At 37.5% G+C, this 20281-nt stretch overlaps 1 protein-coding gene across 1 annotated transcript; it reads left to right on the top strand.

Annotated features, from left to right (window-relative positions):
* Window positions 1-15946: 15946 nt before the first annotated feature.
* On the top strand, window positions 15947-20201 carry LOC113120209 (SH3 domain-binding protein 5-like). Its single transcript, XM_026290144.1, has 3 exons — window positions 15947-16279; window positions 17298-17360; window positions 20034-20201. The coding sequence occupies exons 1-3, from the start codon at window positions 16199-16201 to the stop codon at window positions 20199-20201; spliced, it is 312 nt and encodes a 103-aa protein (XP_026145929.1). The 5' UTR covers window positions 15947-16198.
* The last annotated feature ends 80 nt before the right edge of the window (window positions 20202-20281 follow it).

The following is a 20281-nucleotide window of genomic DNA, read 5'->3' as shown; positions in this document are numbered from 1 at the left end:
ATGAATTGAAATGTAATAACAATCGTTTTGTAACGAATATTCTATTTTATATTCTATATTATATCATACATAGACATTACTTTTTTGTTGGGGTTACACCCAACAGAGACTTGAAGTTAATCATTAGAACCATAGACCGCAAGGTTAGAACTCATTTTCCACATGAAACGATTTCAGTTTTATGTCTATTTTATTCCTCTGGAGGGCGCAACTAGTCAATGTTTTTTTTTTTTTTTTTCAGACTAAAGCAGGTCAGTAGGCTATGCTCATTTGGAAACTGATACACCTGATAAAATACTTTACTTCACAATACAAACTAATGTTTTCTCTTCATCTACTCATCTTTTTATTTATCTGATCTCCAGAAGAAACATTGGTTTTATTATTTTAACCATGTATATAGGGTGCAACCATAGAAAAAAGGGGTTCATTGGGGTCCTATATAGAACCATAGGGTACTTTACTCAACTCCAAAGCACCTTTTATGCTAAAAAGGTTCTATAATGACAAGAAAAAACCCTTTTGGCACAAAGGTTCTTTAGGCTATTATTCATTCATATATTACATTATTCTGCAACATTTTGTATATGTAATTAAATTATTGTTTGTAGTAACTTAATATCAAATTTTAATCATGCTGATTTTTGGAGAAAAAACTGAAATGGCACTCTTCGTGTGATACTGATTAACTACATAAAATGATATAAATATATAAATTTTCTAACCCCCATATCTTGAATTTTGTGATAAGTCACATGCATTCTTAAATGCATTTGAATACACTGAATAATGCAGTGAAAGAGCTCACTCAAAATGCACACGCGCACCAGTATGATTTCATCATGTAACTTTACATCAGCCTAGATGTGTTCACATTTTAGGCACGATTTGTTTAGTTTTTTAATATACTTGATACTGTTAAAAGTCACATCAAAACAAAAAATATGAGTTCAAATATCACACCTAAACTCGCGTGGAAAACGTATGATTCAAATGATTCGAGAACCCGCTTTGAACTCCAGAACTGACTCAAATGATTCGCGATCCGCTCCGAACTCCCAAACAGACTCAAATGATTCGCGATCCGCTCCGAACTCCCAAACAGACTCAAATGATTCGCGATCCCGCTCCGAACTGACTCAAATGATTCGCGATCCCGCTCCGAATTCCCAAACAGACTCCAAATGATTCTCGATCCCGCTCCGAACTCCCGAACTGACTCAAATGAGTCGCGAACCCGCTTTGAACTCCCGAACTGACTCAAATGATTCGCGAACCCGCTTTGAACTCCCACACTGGCTCAAATGTTTCACAATCCCCGAACTGACTCAAATGATTCGCGAACCCGCTATGAACACCAGAACTGATTCAAATGATTCGCGATCCCTGACATTTTCTCTTTCAGTGATGCTCAAAAATGCTGCCTAGACAGCTTACTAGGTTTTGAAACAGCCGACTCTTGCTGAAGCAGCTCATTCTCTCAACTCCATAGCCCAACCGGATGATACACTGCACTCAACTTTTTTAATGCACAGAAACATTTTTACAACATTCTAAACAGTTTTCATACGCATTAATAATGTTGTATTTAATTCCAAAGGAAAGGATTCACCAGTATTTGTATGTGTAAGTGTACTTTTTATTTTTGGTTGTTGAGGGAACAACCAAATGTTGGGAAAAGTCCCCTGTTCAACACTGTATCACTGAAAAAAATCTCAGCTTGCAAACTTTTACACCGTCGACAAAATGAACGCACAGCGTTTTTAATACATAGTTTTTTTTACGCATCTCGTCACGCCAGAGCTGTCAAACATGTGTAGGGATACATTGCTGTTTCTACATAACAACTTACAACCCTCTACGGACACCTTGGCAATTGAGTCGCAATTGGCTATTAATTATTTTAGTTTACTCGCCAGTCAGTCAAGCTTTATAATAATCAAGTATCATTTAAGAATAAAACTTTAGTAATTAGAAGTAAAATGTGAACGTTCAATTACATTATAACATATATTCACAAAGAAAACATCTCATAATGTTTCACTTCTGTTAAATGTGATGAAATAAATCATCTTTTGTGTGAAATATGAACAGCTATGCTAATCTTTCACCTTTTGTTTTCCTGTTTCTCCAGCCTCGCGTGTGGAGACTTCAGAAGATGCCAGACCTCACAAAGATTTCAGATGAAGGAAACTATAGATGAACATGCAAAGCTGCTAAATAATCCTTACATTGTAATCATTGCCCTAAAAGGTAAGTTTGCAGGCTGATTTAAGGTGTGCTCCTACATTTTCTGCTTGTACTCCTATGTATTTATGATACAAATGTAAATGACTGTAAATGACCATTTTAGCACCGGTTCCAAATTTCCAAGAACCGGGTATTCGATAAAACGTCTGCATTTCGATTCTGCTTAACGATTCCAGTGTTCGAATTCCAATTTGATTAAAGTTATTATGTGCAGGAACGGAACGAATTTGCGCCCTGTTTGTGTGCAGAGTGCATGAAGCGCAAGTGCGTGCACCAGTAGTGTAGCCAGAAAAGAGACTCTGGGTGTGCATATGAAAATCTGGGTGTGCCACATTTATTGTCAGATTACTGTGCAAAATTATGGGATAGTATTTTGTGCTGACACTGCTTCCGTCCAACCATACTCCTAGTGTTAATTTGCAGGTCGTGTCAAAATGTACTTAATTGTTAAATGTAATAATTTCCTCCAAATACGATAATTTTGAACTTTAGCCATTTCATTTTGTTTATTTTTCATTACAATTTATTCACTTTAAATAAATTATAATATATAATTGTAGGATTCAAATGAATTGTAGTTGCTCAATATAGATCTTTTTTTTCATGTTTTTGTTATGTCCGGGAAGCCAGAATGCGCATGCATCAACAGAAACATTTATTAGCTGAACCCTGTTTTATTACCTGCCATTTATAGCAAGACATATTACAGATGATATTACAGATGCTTTGTCAGATTTAAGTTCAAGCGCGTGCCGAACCGTGTGTGGTGAACCGAACGGTTTTTTTTTTTTTTTAATTTCAGCGAACCGTGCCATCCCTATTACCTCAATAATCAATCAATTACAGGCCTAAAACAATCCCGAGCATACGGATATTAGTACATCTCATCACACCGGCACCCGCGTCTAAATCAGTTGTATGGTCTGGTTTTCAGTCTAAAACAGTTGTGTCAAGTATAAATGTCTCGTCTGTTTCGGGATGTGCACGCAGTCAGCGGAGGCTCGCACCTTTTTTTTCTCAGATTTTGAAAAATCTTCCCGATCGACTTAAAATGCTTCCAAGGTCGACTTGTCGTTTTTGAGCAAGCATTGATTATGCGCGACACAGTCTCAATTTGTGGGAGGCATGTATTGGGCTTCAAACGCTGTGCGCGCACACGCTACGCGGGACGGGTGGTCACCCTACCTGGCACACCCGTCTAGAGTGTGTCCACCTTTGTGTGTGGGTCCATGTACATGCTGAATCGAAAGGTAAAAAGTCCAAATATTCATTTATCACTAATTAACTGTTTGACAAACACTTCCTGCTTCGATGTCCAGATCTGAATTTAAAAAAAAAAAATCTCGAACATGCTCCTAAGTGCCGATCTGAATCAACCGAGTCGCGAACAGGCTCCGAAGTGCCGATCTGAATCAACCGAGTCGCGAACATGCTCCGAAGTCCCGATCTGAATCAACCGAGTCGCGAACAGGCTCCGAAGTGCCGATCTGAATAAACCGAGTCGCGAACAGGCTCCGAAGTGCCGATCTGAATCAACCGAGTCGCGAACAGGCTCCGAAGTGCCGATCTGAATCAACCGAGTCGCGAACAGGCTCCGAAGTGCCGATCTGAATCAACCGAGTCGCGAACAGGCTCCGAAGTGCCAGAATGCGCATGCATCAACAGAAACATTTATTAGCTGAACCCTGTTTTATTACCTGCCATTTATAGCAAGACATATTACAGATGATATTACAGATGCTTTGTCAGATTTAAGTTCAAGCGCGTGCCGAACCGTGTGTGGTGAACCGAACGGTTTGTTTTTTTTTTAATTTCAGCGAACCGTGCCATCCCCTATTACCTCAATAATCAATCAATTACAGGCCTAAAACAATCATGCCCGAGCAGACGGATATTAGTACATCTCATCACACCGGCACCCGCGTCTAAATCAGTTGTATGGTCTGGTTTTCAGTCTAAAACAGTTGTGTCAAGTATAAATGTCTCGTCTGTTTCGGGATGTGCACGCAGTCAGCGGAGGCTCGCACCTTTTTTTTCTCAGATTTTGAAAAATCTTCCCGATCGACTTAAAATGCTTCCAAGGTCGACTTGTCGTTTTTGAGCAAGCATTGATTATGCGCGACACAGTCTCAATTTGTGGGAGGCATGTATTGGGCTTCAAACGCTGTGCGCGCACACGCTACGCGGGACGGGTGGTCACCCTACCTGGCACACCCGTCTAGAGTGTGTCCACCTTTGTGTGTGGGTCCATGTACATGCTGAATCGAAAGGTAAAAAGTCCAAATATTCATTTATCACTAATTAACTGTTTGACAAACACTTCCTGCTTCGATGTCCAGATCTGAATTTAAAAAAAAAAAATCTCGAACATGCTCCTAAGTGCCGATCTGAATCAACCGAGTCGCGAACAGGCTCCGAAGTGCCGATCTGAATCAACCGAGTCGCGAACATGCTCCGAAGTCCCGATCTGAATCAACCGAGTCGCGAACAGGCTCCGAAGTGCCGATCTGAATAAACCGAGTCGCGAACAGGCTCCGAAGTGCCGATCTGAATCAACCGAGTCGCGAACAGGCTCCGAAGTGCCGATCTGAATCAACCGAGTCGCGAACAGGCTCCGAAGTGCCGATCTGAATCAACCGAGTCGCGAACAGGCTCCGAAGTGCCAGAATGCGCATGCATCAACAGAAACATTTATTAGCTGAACCCTGTTTTATTACCTGCCATTTATAGCAAGACATATTACAGATGATATTACAGATGCTTTGTCAGATTTAAGTTCAAGCGCGTGCCGAACCGTGTGTGGTGAACCGAACGGTTTGTTTTTTTTTTAATTTCAGCGAACCGTGCCATCCCTATTACCTCAATAATCAATCAATTACAGGCCTAAAACAATCATGCCGAGCAGACGGATATTAGTACATCTCATCACACCGGCACCCGCGTCTAAATCAGTTGTATGGTCTGGTTTTCAGTCTAAAACAGTTGTGTCAAGTATAAATGTCTCGTCTGTTTCGGGATGTGCACGCAGTCAGCGGAGGCTCGCACCTTTTTTTTTCCTCAGATTTTGAAAAATCTTCCCGATCGACTTAAAATGCTTCCAAGGTCGACTTGTCGTTTTGAGCAAGCATTGATTATGCGCGACACAGTCTCAATTTGTGGGAGGCATGTATTGGGCTTCAAACGCTGTGCGCGCACACGCTACGCGGGACGGGTGGTCACCCTACCTGGCACACCCGTCTAGAGTGTGTCCACCTTTGTGTGTGGGTCCATGTACATGCTGAATCGAAAGGTAAAAGTCCAAATATTCATTTATCGCGAACATGCTCCGAAGTCCCGATCCTGAATCAACCGAGTCGCGAACCAGGCTCCGAAGTGCCGATCTGAATAAACCGAGTCGCGAGACAGGCTCCGAAGTGCCGATCTGAATCAACCGAGTCGCGAACAGGCTCCGAAGTGCCGATCTGAATCAACCGAGTCGCGAACAGGCTCCGAAGTGCCGATCTGAATCAACCGAGTCGCGAACAGGCTCCGAAGTGCCGATCTGAATCAACCGAGTCGCGAACAGGCTCCGAAGTGCCGATCTGAATCAACTGAGTCGCGAACAAAAAAAAAAATATATTATATATATTCTAAGTAAACAACAATAGCCCAAGTTAGTAAACATTTTTATTGAGACTATAAAAAATAATTCTGCATCTATTCTTAGGTGTGCCAGCTGCCACTGTGGGTGGCACAGGCACACCCTGGCACACCCATGGCTACGCCACTGGCGTGCACAGAGAGCAGCGGTCGGTTCCCGGTTGTGTCCGTTCTTGGACTGTTCCGTGTATTTCCACTGTAGAGAAGGTTGTTCAGAGTCGAAACTGACTTCTTTCATATTTGTTGACCAATATACAGAAAACTACATCAGTATATCATAAACACAGCAGTTTTCGTCTTACGTGAATGTGAACAGATGAGAAAGAAAACACAGAGTATTTTTGTTTAAATAGACAACAGCCTAATAACCGCATTGCCTGTCATTAATGTTAATCAAAGAACAAAAGAAAACCATTCACTGATCTTGACTGAATATATTTAATAACTTTAGTTGATCAATCTTTATTTTATTTATTAAAAGAAAACAATGCAGTGTTTTTAAACTTTTAATTACAGTTTCTGTACCTGAAATTCTGTTTAGTTGTATTTATTTATGATATTGCTAATTGATTTGTTTGTTCCTATCTTATTACTGACTGTTTACTTGTCTTTAACACTTTAAAATTTTACATTTATATTAATCTAGTTGTTTTTGCTATGTTATTTTTTTAAAGCACAGGCAAAATTCTTCATGCAGTTTTTTGTAGGCTGCTGATTTTTGCTCATGTCATTCAGCTGCAACAGAATGCTTTGTAAAAAATAGAATACATGTTTGACATTTAAATGTTTGACTTAATTTTTTTTAATATATTTGCTTTTTTATTTTTTATTGATTGTCCGCCGGTTAACGCCTCCTCCTTCCTGAGACTGTGAAGTTTTTATGCCGTTACAATAATATTGTTACTTTATTAAATGATCCTCTAGGAAAATACAGTTTCACAGTGTTATCAATGTACTTTCAGGGAGGAACTTGTCAGGAAATCTACTTCACCGCACATCAGTGAAAGCAGTTAACAGTTACAGATGTGTGTGTTGGATCAGGGTCAGATCTGAATTCTGCAGGTAGATCTCCAGGAAAAAGGATTGTACAGCCCTGTTATATTGGTAATGTATGATGGATTTTGTTTTTATTGAAGGTTTCCTGGGATGACCGTTGAAGAGATCAACACATCAGATGTTGGCCTGGACAGCTGTACCTACAGTACACCACACTGACTTCTTTGCATGGATAGCTGATTATGTTCTGTGAAGGTATTATTATAGCAAACCTGAGCACCTGTGACAGTAGAAATGTTGTAATGAATAGTCACACATGCATATTTGTAAATTGAAAGTCACAAATAATTTTTTTTAGTACTAACAAGATGTTTTTTTTTTTTTTTACTAATTCTCTCCAACAAACACAACACAACATTTACACCATTTCATATTCTGAGGTGCACAAACCCTATTCTACAAATAAGAGAACAACAGTATAGACCCTTTGCAGGTGATGTCACCCTCTACTTGCGCAAATTGTGAACGCCATGAGAGACGGCAGAAGAGCTTTGCTGTAGGACGGACGGCAAGACAAATGAGTTCATTTTCGTTCATGTAATAATGTTTTTTTTTTTTTTACTTGTAAGCACAATGCGGTGTTAATGGTCAAACTGTGTATTTACAATGTTAAAGTGGCTGACAACAATAAATATTCTTATTAGGAATAAAACTGCATTGTTTTTTAACTGTGCAGAGCAGTAACGTTAGCTGAATAGTTAGGCCTACTATGCTACTGTAATTTTAATAAAGCCAAATATTTTCTGAGGTGGTACTTGGTATAAAACGTTATAGATCAACTGCATTAGAAAGTTGCATTGGCACACCAAGTGTACAACGGCAACTTAAGTGGGTAGCCACGAATGACCAGGTCCCCTAAAAACAGGTTACATTACGTTACAAAGAACTGGTAAGCATCCAGACTTTTAAAAGCTTTGATATCAGCACCAACCCCATTTACCACATAGTGTTTACAGATTGTGTGGAATGAAGTCGGGTAGACTCTGCAATTTAATGAGGTCCGTGAAAACGGAGGAAAAAAGTAAGGATCGGTATCCAATCCTACGATCTCCAAGTTCTCTAAATACCGTTCTTTTGTGAGCACCTACCAGATGCCCTACCTCGACGATAACGGCATGACAGCTTGTTCAATAGAAGAAGCCATAAAGTTTAGTGTTATTTATTTTAAACTGATTGAAACTTCCCGCTTGTCCACTTCTATTTAGCTTGTGCTTCCGGTGATTCTGCCGTCCGTCATGGCGTCATCACGTGGTCGTAGTCACGTGTTTGCAAAGGGTCTATGCAAGTGCTCAGTTTAGCCCCTTTCACACTAAGATTCTAGATCATACACGGGTAATGTGTCCTGGCAATTGTTCCCGGATCGTTAGATTTTGGTTCATTCACTCTGCCAGTGATTTTCCGGAATCTGTGTGTGCGTTCACACACAAAGCATAAAGATCCCATAAAGACACATGACATTACGATGTGACGTGTTTTGTTTCACTTAAGCTGGTGAACGATGTCAGCTTCAGAACAAATATTGAGGAACTAACTGATCTCTGCTTCATTACAGTTTGCACATATGTTTTAGTCACAAACATTGACCTGCCTTTTTTTTGGGACCACTGCATTGTGAAAGGGGCTTTAGTCTAGCACACTACACATAAATTATTTATTTACTATTATTATTATTATTATCATTTTACAAATTAGAGCGAATTGAATGGAAATTAATTGAATAGAAAAGGTAAGTGCTTTTGGAAAATGGCTGAAGACTCAGCTGCTCAAATTAATAAAGGCAGGTCATTCTACCATGATCTTGTCTACAAATACTACTGTTCTCATAAAGTCTGTAAATATGTCCAGTTCTAATAAACACATTTCAGGAAAAAATTATTCAATAATATGAGCAAAATGAAATGCAGCCCTGCATAAATCTGGTATAACTGAGCCTGAGAATAGGATTTATATTTGGATTTATGCACCTGTAGTGAAGATTTTGAGAAGGTTTTGTTGTGTTTGTGAGAGAGAAAGAAACCAAATACAAGCTTCCAACTCCAAAAACATTTTCTTGATCGTTTATTGAAATATTCTCTACAAATACAAATTCCAATATCACAAGTGCTCAATTTTGTTGTAATAATGTACAAAGTGTCTCGATTGTACAGTAGATTGTACTGTATGCAAATATAACAAAGGGACATTAACAACTGAATATTCAGGGGATGCAAACTTGTCACCTTTAAGTAAAAATTGACATTTTGAATCCAAAAATCAATTGCATGTTTTGTGTAGATCCAAAGAGTTTTTAAAAGCGAATTAGTTAAATAGTACATGCTAAATAATTTACATTTTATATATGTCATAAATAGAAATGTAATACATGTTTTACATCAAATGTTGCCATTTTATATGAAAATATACAAAAGATAATATTTTTAAGGTACATGATAAAAAAAAATTACCCCCAAACTTTGGAGAATTTAATCATGGAGTTATAGGACATATATATATATATAAAATCCATAAAAATTTACTTTATTGTCTAATTGTGGCCTACATGATCAAACCTGACCTGATTAGGTCACATACCTGATATTAAAAACAACTCAAGTTCTGATTGCAAATAAAAACTGATTGATCTACTATGTACTTCTGTCTTCTTTATAAATCATCATCTCACTCATATGTCTTTTATTTTGTGGAACACAAAAGCAAAGAGTAACAGCCTCTTATTTATATATACATATATATACAGTGGTGGACGAAGTACACAAATCAAGTACTTGAGTAAAAGTACAGATAGCCTACATATAATAAAATATTACTCCAGTGAAGTACTCCTTTTTCAATTTTACTCAAGTGAAAGTACAAAAGTACTAAAAAATTTTATGTACTTAAGTAAAAAAGTACTGAAAGATAGATGTTTGCAATTTTATATAGGCTAATTAAATTTTATATTAGCACTTTTTTTATAATCCTACTGCTCAAAATACCTGGGATTTTTTCCAAAATAACCACTATATGGAGTCAAGATATATTTTTGATGTTGATATGGACTACGCTGATGAGTTATGTTCACTGTGAAGCTTACACTGTGATGTACCTGAGAGAAAACAGAGATGACCATCTGATGTTCACCAGTAAGCACAAAGTATTTTAAAGTTTGTTGTTTTACAGAACATCACAGTTATATATGACATGATAATAAGGCCTGAAGATTTTAAGGAAAATATATTTTCATAATGATTTTTTCCTTCTCAAACCTTGTCTGGGGTGTAAAAACACCCCTGGCCAAACGGGGTGCATCTCTCTCTTCCCCTCTTTGATAATTACTGTAATTACCATGTTCTGAACATCACATCCTTTCTTTTCTCCCCAGATGTAATCCATATATATATATATATATAAATTACCTCAAGTTAGCACCAGCAAGCTTGTTAGCTAGACAGTTAGCATCAGCTAACAATATTTACTTATTTTCAGTACGGTTATGAATAACGTCCTTAATAACAATGGATGAAAAGTTTAGAGCTCTACTGATGATTAAGTCTAGAGTGTGTTCACCTTTGTGTGTGTGTCCATGTACATACTGAATCGACAGGTAAAAAAATAATAATAAAATTTACTGTTTGACAAACACTTCCTGCTTCGATGTCCAGACCTTCGATGTCCATGTGCCGATCTGAATCAACCGAGTCGCGAACAGGCTCCGAAGTGCCGATCTGAATCAACCGAGTCGCGAACATGCTCCGAAGTGCCGATCTGAATCAACCGAGTCGCGAACAGGCTCCGAAGTGCCGATCTGAATCAACCGAGTCGCGAAAAGGCTCCGAAGTGCCGATCTGAATCAACCGAGTCGCGAAAAAGGCTCCGAAGTGCCGATCTGAATCAACCGAGTCGCGAACAGGCTCCGAAGTGCCGATCTGAATCAACCGAGTCGCGAACATGCTCCGAAGTGCCGATCTGAATCAACCGAGTCGCGAACAGGCTCCGAAAAACCGATCTGAATCAACCGAGTGGCGAACATGCTCCGAAGTGCCGATCTGAATCAACCGAGTAGCGAACAGGCTCCGAAGACCCGATCTGAATCAACCGAGTCGTGAACATGCTCCGAAGTGCCGATTGAATCAACCGAGTCGCGAACAGGCTCCGAAGTCCCGATCTGAATCAACCGAGTCGCGAACATGCTCCGATGTGCCGATCTGAATCAACCGAGTCGCGAACAGGCTCCGAAGTGCCGATCTGAAAACCTCGACCAAAGAATGTAAAAAATAACTCAATTTCTCTAATAACTCAATACTCTAAATACTCTACTAATCTATGAAAGACTCAGATCACGTATCTAAAAATAAATCGCTATAGTAAAAGAGAAATAATAAGAGGAGTGAAGTTTCCTACCGTTCTGCTGTGTTTGGTCCTCACGCGCATCTGACGCTCCGCTGCGCGTCTCAGCCCCTCACACGCGCCTTTACAGCGCTAAATTAATCATCTTTGCTAATTATTATACATTTACTTCATTGTCAGCTTCAGGTACTTCATTTATTATTGTTCAATGAACTGTTTGAAACAAAAAAAGGTTGTATTTCAGTAATAATTCTAAATTATCAAAATAAAATATATAAAATAATGGTTTATATTTTAATATCCTTTAAAATATAATCTATTTGCTGTATTTTCAGCATCATTCCTCCAGTCTTCAGTGTCACATGATCTTTAGAAATCATGAAAATATGATGATTTATTATTAGAACTATTAATAGTTGTGCTACCAAATATTATTTTGGAATCTGTGATACTTTTTTCAGGATTCTTTGATGAATAAAAAGTTAAAATTAAATAAATAAACTTAAGGAAAGGTACAGATACGTATAATAAAATATTACTCCAGTAAAAGTAAAAGTACTCCTTTTTCAATTTTACTCATGTGAAAGTACAAAAGTACTCAATTTGTTATGTACTTAAGTAAAAAAGTACTGAAAGATAGATGTTTGCAATTTTATATAGGCTAATTTAATTTTATATTAGCACTTTTTTTTATAATCCTACTGCTCCAAATACCTGGGATTTTTTCCAAAATAACCACTATATGGAGTCAAGATATATTTTTGTTGCAGATATGGACTTGTGTTTTAAAGTGTTTTAAAGATAGTGGTTCTACAGAACATCACATTTATATATGACATGATAATAAGGCCTGAAGTTCGGAAGAACATTTTAAGGAAAATATTATTATTTTCATAATGATTTTTTCCTTCTCAAACCTTGTGTGTGGTGTAAAAACACCCCTGGCCAAACGGGGTGCATCTCTTCCCCTCTTTGATAATTACTGTAGTTCCCATGTTCTGAACATCACATCCTTTCTTTTGTCCCTGGATGTAATCTATATATATATATAGGTGGTTGAATAAAAATATTTGGACATTATTTATAAAAATTACCTCAAGTTAGCACCAGCAAGCTTGTTAGCTAGACATTTAGCATCAGCTACAATATTTACTTATTTTCAGTACGGTTATGAATAAACATTCATGTCTGTCTAACGTTACTCGTCTAGTTAATCCAAACAATATACATATGTATAACGTTACTGTTGATACACAATATAAAAACAGACGTCATGGTAGCATTTTAATAAAACTTAATATTAAGGACATGAATTTGGACATGCATGAGTTATTTTATTTAATCTGTGTTAGTTTAAGGTTATTTTATTTTATTTTTTAACCTAAAACACAGAGAAGCTGATTGATGTGTCTGCATCGTTTGCACTGGAGCATTTCAGTGGGCTTAAACAGATCACTCTTTACAGCACTTTTTTTTAAGGTTCTTGTTTGCATCCCACTGAAAAGAAGTCAAACACATTTGGTCGTTTTTTTTATTCAGTGAATATAGCTTTTAATTTGTTACTTGACAATTTATATTAGCCTACAATATACTTTATACCTATTTGTGTGTATATTTCCTGGGGTCTCAAAAAATGAAAAATTTTCAATCTCCAAGGTTAACGTTATGACAACATAGGGTAATGTGGGACACTTTTAGCCATTATGACTTGTGCATCTATTTCCATATGAAGCCAAAAATCATTATGACATCCCCAAGATGTTCCTAAATCAGAAGACATTTGTCCAAAATTGTAATTAAAGGGGAATCGGCACATATATTAGCATCTGTATGTATTACATACAGATTATTTTATATTATTTACATCATGTATTATGTATTATTTTATTATTTTTATTTTATTATTATTATTATTATTTTATTATTTACAACAATAATAATAAACATGTAATAGTCAAAAATGTCAAATTTAACTTAATAAAGATAGCAAAATAATTTAATAACCTATTTTTGAAAGGATGTACAATTTTGGAATATGGAATGCCTTTAAAACTGTTATTAAACTTCTAATATAAAATGTCTTTCTTTTTCTTTTTTCAACAGGCCAAACTCACACATAAACGAGGACTGATGAACACTTTAATTCTTCAGACCCCCGGCGTATATGTGGCCAGGCATACAAACTATCACAGACTACAAACCACCCAGCACTGTGCCTCCCTCCAGCTCTGCCTCTCTCTCTGACAAGCTCAATCACTTTGATGCCCGTTTTAATCAAAATAATAAGGAGGTCTCCCTCAAAGCTGAGCATCCACCCAATGAACTGCCTCTCACACTCCCCACCTCTGATGTTTACGCCACTCTGTGTAAGGTGAATGTGCGGAGCAGCTAGCTGAGGTCTTCACAGACATATTCAATCTGTCCCTGGCCCAGGCAACTGTCCCCACTAGTTTCAATCCCTCCACCACCGTGCCAGTAATGAAGCATTACAATGCCTCAGCCCTTAACGACTTCTGTCCTGTTGCACTCACCCCATCATTGCCAAGTGCTTTGAGAGGCTGGTTGTAACCCTCTAAAATCCCACTATAATCCCCTCCAAGCTGATCTCCAAGCTCAGCCAGCTTGGAATCAGCACATCCCTCTGCAACTGGATTCTAGATTTTCTGACTAACAGACCCCAGTTTGTTAAGTTAGATAACCTCTCCTCCTCCATCATCACCTTGAACACCGGCGTGCCACAGGGCTGCGTACTGAGCCCTCTACTGTACTCCCTATTCACCCATGAATGTGTTCCTGTTCTACCACTGTACCATTGAGAGCATACTCACAAACTACATCTCAGTGTGGTACAGCAATGCTCTGCATCTGAACGCAAAGCACTCCAGCGGGTGGTGAAAACTGCTCAACGGATCACCGGCACCCAGTTAACCTCCATTGAGAACATTTATCATAAGCGCTGCCTTGGCAGGACAAGGAACATCATCAAGGATGCCCTCACCCTAACCATGGACTCTTCACCCTCCTTCCATCCGGCAGGTGTTACAGGAGCCTGCGCTCTCGCACTAGCAGCCTCAGGAAGAGCTTCTTCCCGAGGATGTGACACTTCTGAACTCCACACCACCAATCTAACCTGCACCTGCTTTTTTACTGCACTGATCACAGTACTTTACATACATGTATTTGCACTACTCATATTTTGCACAGACTGCACATTGTTCAAACTGTTAAACTGTAAACTGTCTAACGTTGTTACTGTACAAAGCACAGTAAACAATTTCTATAAAAATATTATTGCACTACTGATATTTTGCATAGAATACATTGTTTAACAATACTAATGTACACTCATCAAACTTTATTACCACTGTTCTTACATTGCTGCTGTTCATAATGAACATATAATCCTACATTGCATTCCTATTTATATTCTGTATATAATCTGCTCAATACTGTCTATAGCAACTCCACTGTACATTTTGTAAATCATAGCTGCACTTACTCTGCACTTATATGTACTGTATATAAAACACTATATTCTTGCACTTCTGGTTAGACGTTAACTGCATTTCATTAACTCTGACAATAAAGTTGAATCTAATCTAATCTAATAATACATTTTTAGAAGGGGGTTTATATTATATGAACTGTAAACAGGCTCCTGAAAAGCAGAGTATTAATAAGTAACTGAACTATATCTGAGCATCAGTGTGTCAGTGTTTATGTTTGACACAGAGTTTTTGTTTTGACATCACAGAAGAGCTAACTGGACTGAACCTGGAAAATTTATGCATGTTTGGTATTTTGCAAACTGACTGAGAAGAAAACTGCAAAGACATGAATCACCTGTATGAGCTAACATTCACAGAATGAGAGTAATAAATATTTATAAATCATTGGGATTTTGGAGTTTAAACTCAGTTTAGTGCCTGAAGTCTCTTCAGTATTTTTTATGTGTCTGACAAGGTTGAAAAAGCAAATAGTAAAAGCAAATAAAAAGTAAATTGGTATTTCTGACAGAGAATATGATAAAGTGCTAGAAAAATCATTTTGATAAACATATAACACAACATATGACTTTAAATTATCTATTTAATAATAAAAACTAATATATACGAATAAATAAATAAATACATAAATAAATGTATGAATTTAGCAGACACTTTCATCCAAAGCAACTTACAGTGGCATCCAGGCTAACAGTTTTCACCTAACACACACACACACATCGTTACATATATATATATATATATATATATATATATATATATATATATATATATATATATATATATATATATATATATATATATATATATATATATATGTATGTATGTATGTATATAATGTAAAATAAATATTATAAAGAAAAAGATGTATGTTGCCTTGGCAATTAATTTAGATAAAATAAGTTGAAGTATAGCTGCAAAAACTGAATCTAAAATATAACGCCAATGCTAAAATAATGTCTAATGCATGTGAATCATAACTAAAATGGAAACTGTACATTCTAAATATTAATAAATACTGTTCTAATGGATAATACTAAGATAAGCCTGCTTCAGTGTGTCAGTCAGTGTTTGTGTGTGTGTGTGTGTGTGTGTGTGTGTGAACTGCAGTGACCCTCACGCAGGACAGCGAGTGTGTGTGTGTGTGTGTGTCGGAGGGGGCGGGCTAGATCTCCGCCGAGCTTCTCTTTCTCCAGTCTGCGCTGTGTTGTGTTGTGTGAGTGTGAGAGTTTGTGTCTCGGCAGATTAAGTAGCCTGTTTTTGTCTCTTTGGGATATGAGAAAAGATCGTACGCTTTTCTTTTAAACGTGTATTCTGGATGTACCTACTAATGGATTGAGCGCGGATCATCCGAGCCCGTTATCCCGGACAGAGACCCGCTTTGTTCGGCCAGTAATAGACGAATCACGTCTGCTATCGAAATGAACGACACGGAGAAAGATAACAAGTCTGATGAAGACTCGGAATCTCTGGAGGCAGAGGAGGTTGATCCGAGGATTCAGGTACACAGCAACACAATCCACAATTCACATCGACATAGCCTGTATATATTCCGATTTTTGTCTCAGTTATGTTTAACCTTCCCCAAACCAGATCTGAAGTTAGACCGAGCAATCAAACTCTGATTGGATTAAAGCTCAGTCAGATCCTATCATACCTAGGCTACATCCATCAGAAAGCTTCATGCATTAAAATCCGATCAGATAATGTTCTGTTTGTTCAAAAAGTTCAGCAGCTGCTGTTTGCTCTGATAAGGGGAACCCCATCTTTACATCATCTGTTATATTCTGCAACATTGTTTCATTGTTTTGTTACATTGTGGAACCTCGTAGACAATCATGTTTACTTTGACGTCATATTTAGAACTCATTTTCCTCTGTAAGGGAAAGCGTTAAGCTCACGTGCACTGCATACAGAATTAAGTCATATTTACAAAGTGTAAGAATAATACGATGCGTTATATTCACTAGAAAACACCTAAAAGTGTCAAATGTATCTGTTGTACAGACCTTATATGAGTCATTTTCTAATGCAATGACATAGGCCTTTAGACATTATCAAGCAAGCTTTAGATTAATTTATTGAGATATATTTTTTGTCTTTTCAGATACATTATTATAAAACATTATTTGATCATACCTCTTTCTGTGTAATGTTTTGCTTCAAATGGCCACTTGTTGTACTTTGTTTCCAAAGAAATGACACTTCTAATGCATTTTAAACTATGCTTTTCTCTCGAAAGTAAGAACCTTTCTGTATCAGACTGTGTGCTAGTTGTGCTAGATGAACTGGTTTTTCATCCTCTTCCCATGAAAGAAAATAAACGCATGATGTTGTAATGAAAGCAACATGTGTGTGTCATCAGCGTGTAGCTAACATCGCAGGACAAGCATACATATGAGCTTAATCTCAGTGTTGGGTTACTTGAATAACACTTTCCAGATGTTGTCGGCCTGCTGGTATTGCAAGAGACATCTACTGTGATTTTAACTCCTCTGCCTTGCTTTATCTCTTCTGCAGGGTGAACTGGAGAAACTGAATCAGTCTACAGATAACATCAACCGATGGGAGACAGAACTGGAGGTAAGGTTCACATGCTTGCTTTGTGGTGTCACTGTTTTCACTGAAAATGGTTGCGGGTGGAATTCCAAAGTGGAAAATGTCTAAACACTCAGGCCTCCCCTTCCGCTGCTGACCAATAGGAAGTTTCTTGCCTGTGACTGACACACCGTATATCTGTTGAGCAGACGGAGGAAATCTCTCTATCCGAGTCTGGAATTCCTGGCTTGAAAGCCACAGGCCACGACAGCTAAAGGAGTAGTTTAGGAAATGTTTGTCATTCCAAACCTGGATGGCGTTCTTCTCGAGGAGAAACACACAGAAGTAATTGCCAGTTGCTAAATTGGTATCAGAAATGTTCATTTCCATGTTTTGTTTCAGAAGATTAATTACTTCCTTTTTAAAAATAGCATATGTACCCTTCCAAAAAAAAGTACTGTGATGGTAAACCAAGGTAAACGAATGTGTTTTAGAAGAATATCATGATTCTAACCATGTTCCAAACAAAAAAATGTTGTTAGTGTCAGAAAATAATAATCAAAATACAGTGATAATCTAAATCTGTATTGTTGTCAAATTTGCCTTAACAGGAATGAATCCGAACTAATGTAGAATATTATTTGTGTATTATGTTATTCATATTATTGTAATATTTATTTAATTTGTTTTAATATCTTGTAATTTTAATATTAAATATTTAGAATTAACTGTATTTTTTGTATGAATTTAATTTAAATTTAATTTAATGCTATTTTGTTTTAATTAATTAACAATAATGTTTTAAAGAAAATTTCCCCAGTTAGTAATTTTAATGCTTCATCCTAAACCTATTTTAATTAGCTGACTAGCAGCGTTATTATAGTTAACTAAAACTAAAATGGAAAACGTTATTATATGTATTTTAATTAATCTGGTTACCAATGCAGCATTTCTCATTTTCATGTAGTTTTAACTTGTATGCACTAAAATAACTAAAACTTAAATAAAAATAGCCATATTAAAAACAAATCAAAACTTGCAAGTCAATTAATAAAGCTAAAATGAAAATGACAACTGAAAATATAAAATAAAACTGTCTCCAATGGTATTAAAATAAAACTGCTGCTAAGGCAATCTTTGTTTTTTTTTTATTAGACATATTTTTTTTATAGTTTTAGTTTCACTTTGTGCAACATTATAAGTCTTCTTAAAGGCCTCTTATTTCAGATTCAGGACTAATTTGTTCGCTTGTCAGATTGTTCTAAGACTCTGACTCTGTTTGGCCTGTGGTTTATTCAGCAGAATGAACCAGGAAGTGTCAATCTGTCGGAGGAAGTCTAAATCGCCTCTGGACGTGCTTTTTGTCATTGAGGTTCGTGTGGAAGGAATGTAGGATGTCAGTGTTTTACAATATATCATCTGAGCGAGGCCGAACCCATCCGAAAGACAGATTCATTCAAGAGCTGGACACCGCTTGCCCTCTGCTCATCTTATGCAACAAGCATGAGAGTTTCTTTAGCATGAGAGGGAGTTTTCTGTCTAGAAAGCAAGGTGTGGATACTTTCTTAACTCTGTTAAATGCTGAATTGAGTTAGCTGAAGCAGCGCTTTTCAGGGAGCTACAAAAGGCTGATTTTTGAAGCATTTCATTGCTGTGAAACTGAAAGATGGACACTCATAATTCATAGAGAGTCCTGAACATGCAGTTCACGCTGCCTGGATATGATGAGCCTTTCAATGCATTGAGATTTATTCAGATTTCACAGACTGCATGCACTGTAATTCACTCTTGAATACGCCTGTCAACACAAAGACAAGTATTCATCTGTCCCTGTCTTTTATTCAGTAGATCATACAGTTGAATGCATCACAATGATGTCCATGGAAATAGTGTGAGCCTTAGACAGCACTGTGCACTGATGCACATTGCACACAAAAATGCAATTTTAAAATCTGAATGGGCTTTAGGAGTGTGAATGCACTTCATTGGGGAACAAAGTTGTGTTTAAGTCATACTTTAGCCAGAAATGAACACTAGCTGTAAATGTACTCACCTTCAGTCCATCTGAGATGTATATGAGTTTGTTTCTTCATGGGAACAGATTTAGAGAAATGTAGCATTCCATCACTTGTTCACCAATGGATCCTCTGCTGTGAATGGGTGCCGTCAGAATGAGAGTCACAGGGGTATTTTTTAAATTCAAACGGTTGCTTCCGGTTAAAATCTGCACAGATCAAGCACTGTTTACAAACTAAAACAGCTCTAAGCAAATATGTGGGAGGATTTTGATGCGAGAATCAACAGGAGATGGATTTTTTTCGACTGGAGGAAGCGTTATTATGGATTATGGACTCATTCAGAAAACAGATTTGTTTCTTACAAACAGTTTTTCACTTCACATGACATTAACTGATGGACTGGAGTGGTGTGGATTATTGTGGTGTTTTTATCAGCTGTTTGGACTCTCATTCTGACGGCACCCATTCACTGCAGTGCATCCATTGATGAGACACTGATACAATGCTACATTTCTAAATCTGATGCAGAAATAAACTCATCAACATCTTGAACTAAAGAACTGCACATTGAATCTGACAAATGTGTAAGGTTTGTACCATGAATATCAAGATACATTGTAACAGACTTTCTAGTGATATACTTGAGGATATGTGCATTTGATTTTAGATTTACTCACCCCAAAAGTTCTCTGTTCTGTAGGACTCTCGACAGAAGTTTCGTGCCATCCTAGCGGAGGCCACGGTCAAACTGGAGGAGCAGGTCAAGAAGATCGGGAAAGCCGTGGAAGAGTCCAAACCGTACTGGGAGGCCAGAAGAGCGGCGCGTCAGGTGAGCTTCAATCCTCGTCCATGTTCAGTTTGTTCATAGAAATATGTTACACTGAAGTTTGCATGGCGTGGTTTTCTCTGCTTCTTATCTCTCAATGAACACTTGGGAAAGACAATTTA

This window comes from Carassius auratus, chromosome 19 (assembly GCF_003368295.1).
Source record: "Carassius auratus strain Wakin chromosome 19, ASM336829v1, whole genome shotgun sequence".
Taxonomy (NCBI): Eukaryota; Metazoa; Chordata; class Actinopteri; order Cypriniformes; family Cyprinidae; genus Carassius; species Carassius auratus.
Note: the sequence above shows the minus strand (reverse complement) of the source record. Positions and strands in the feature narration are given on the sequence as shown.

Excerpts from the sequence above, each read along its gene's own strand:
- LOC113120209 (XM_026290144.1), top strand. The coding sequence starts at position 16,199 with ATGAACGACACGGAGAAAGATAACAAGTCTGATGAAGACTCGGAATCT. Across the intron at positions 16,280-17,297 it reads AGGTTGATCCGAGGATTCAG|GGTGAACTGGAGAAACTGAA; the intron begins GTACACAGCAAC and ends TCTCTTCTGCAG. Across the intron at positions 17,361-20,033 it reads GATGGGAGACAGAACTGGAG|GACTCTCGACAGAAGTTTCG; the intron begins GTAAGGTTCACA and ends TCTGTTCTGTAG.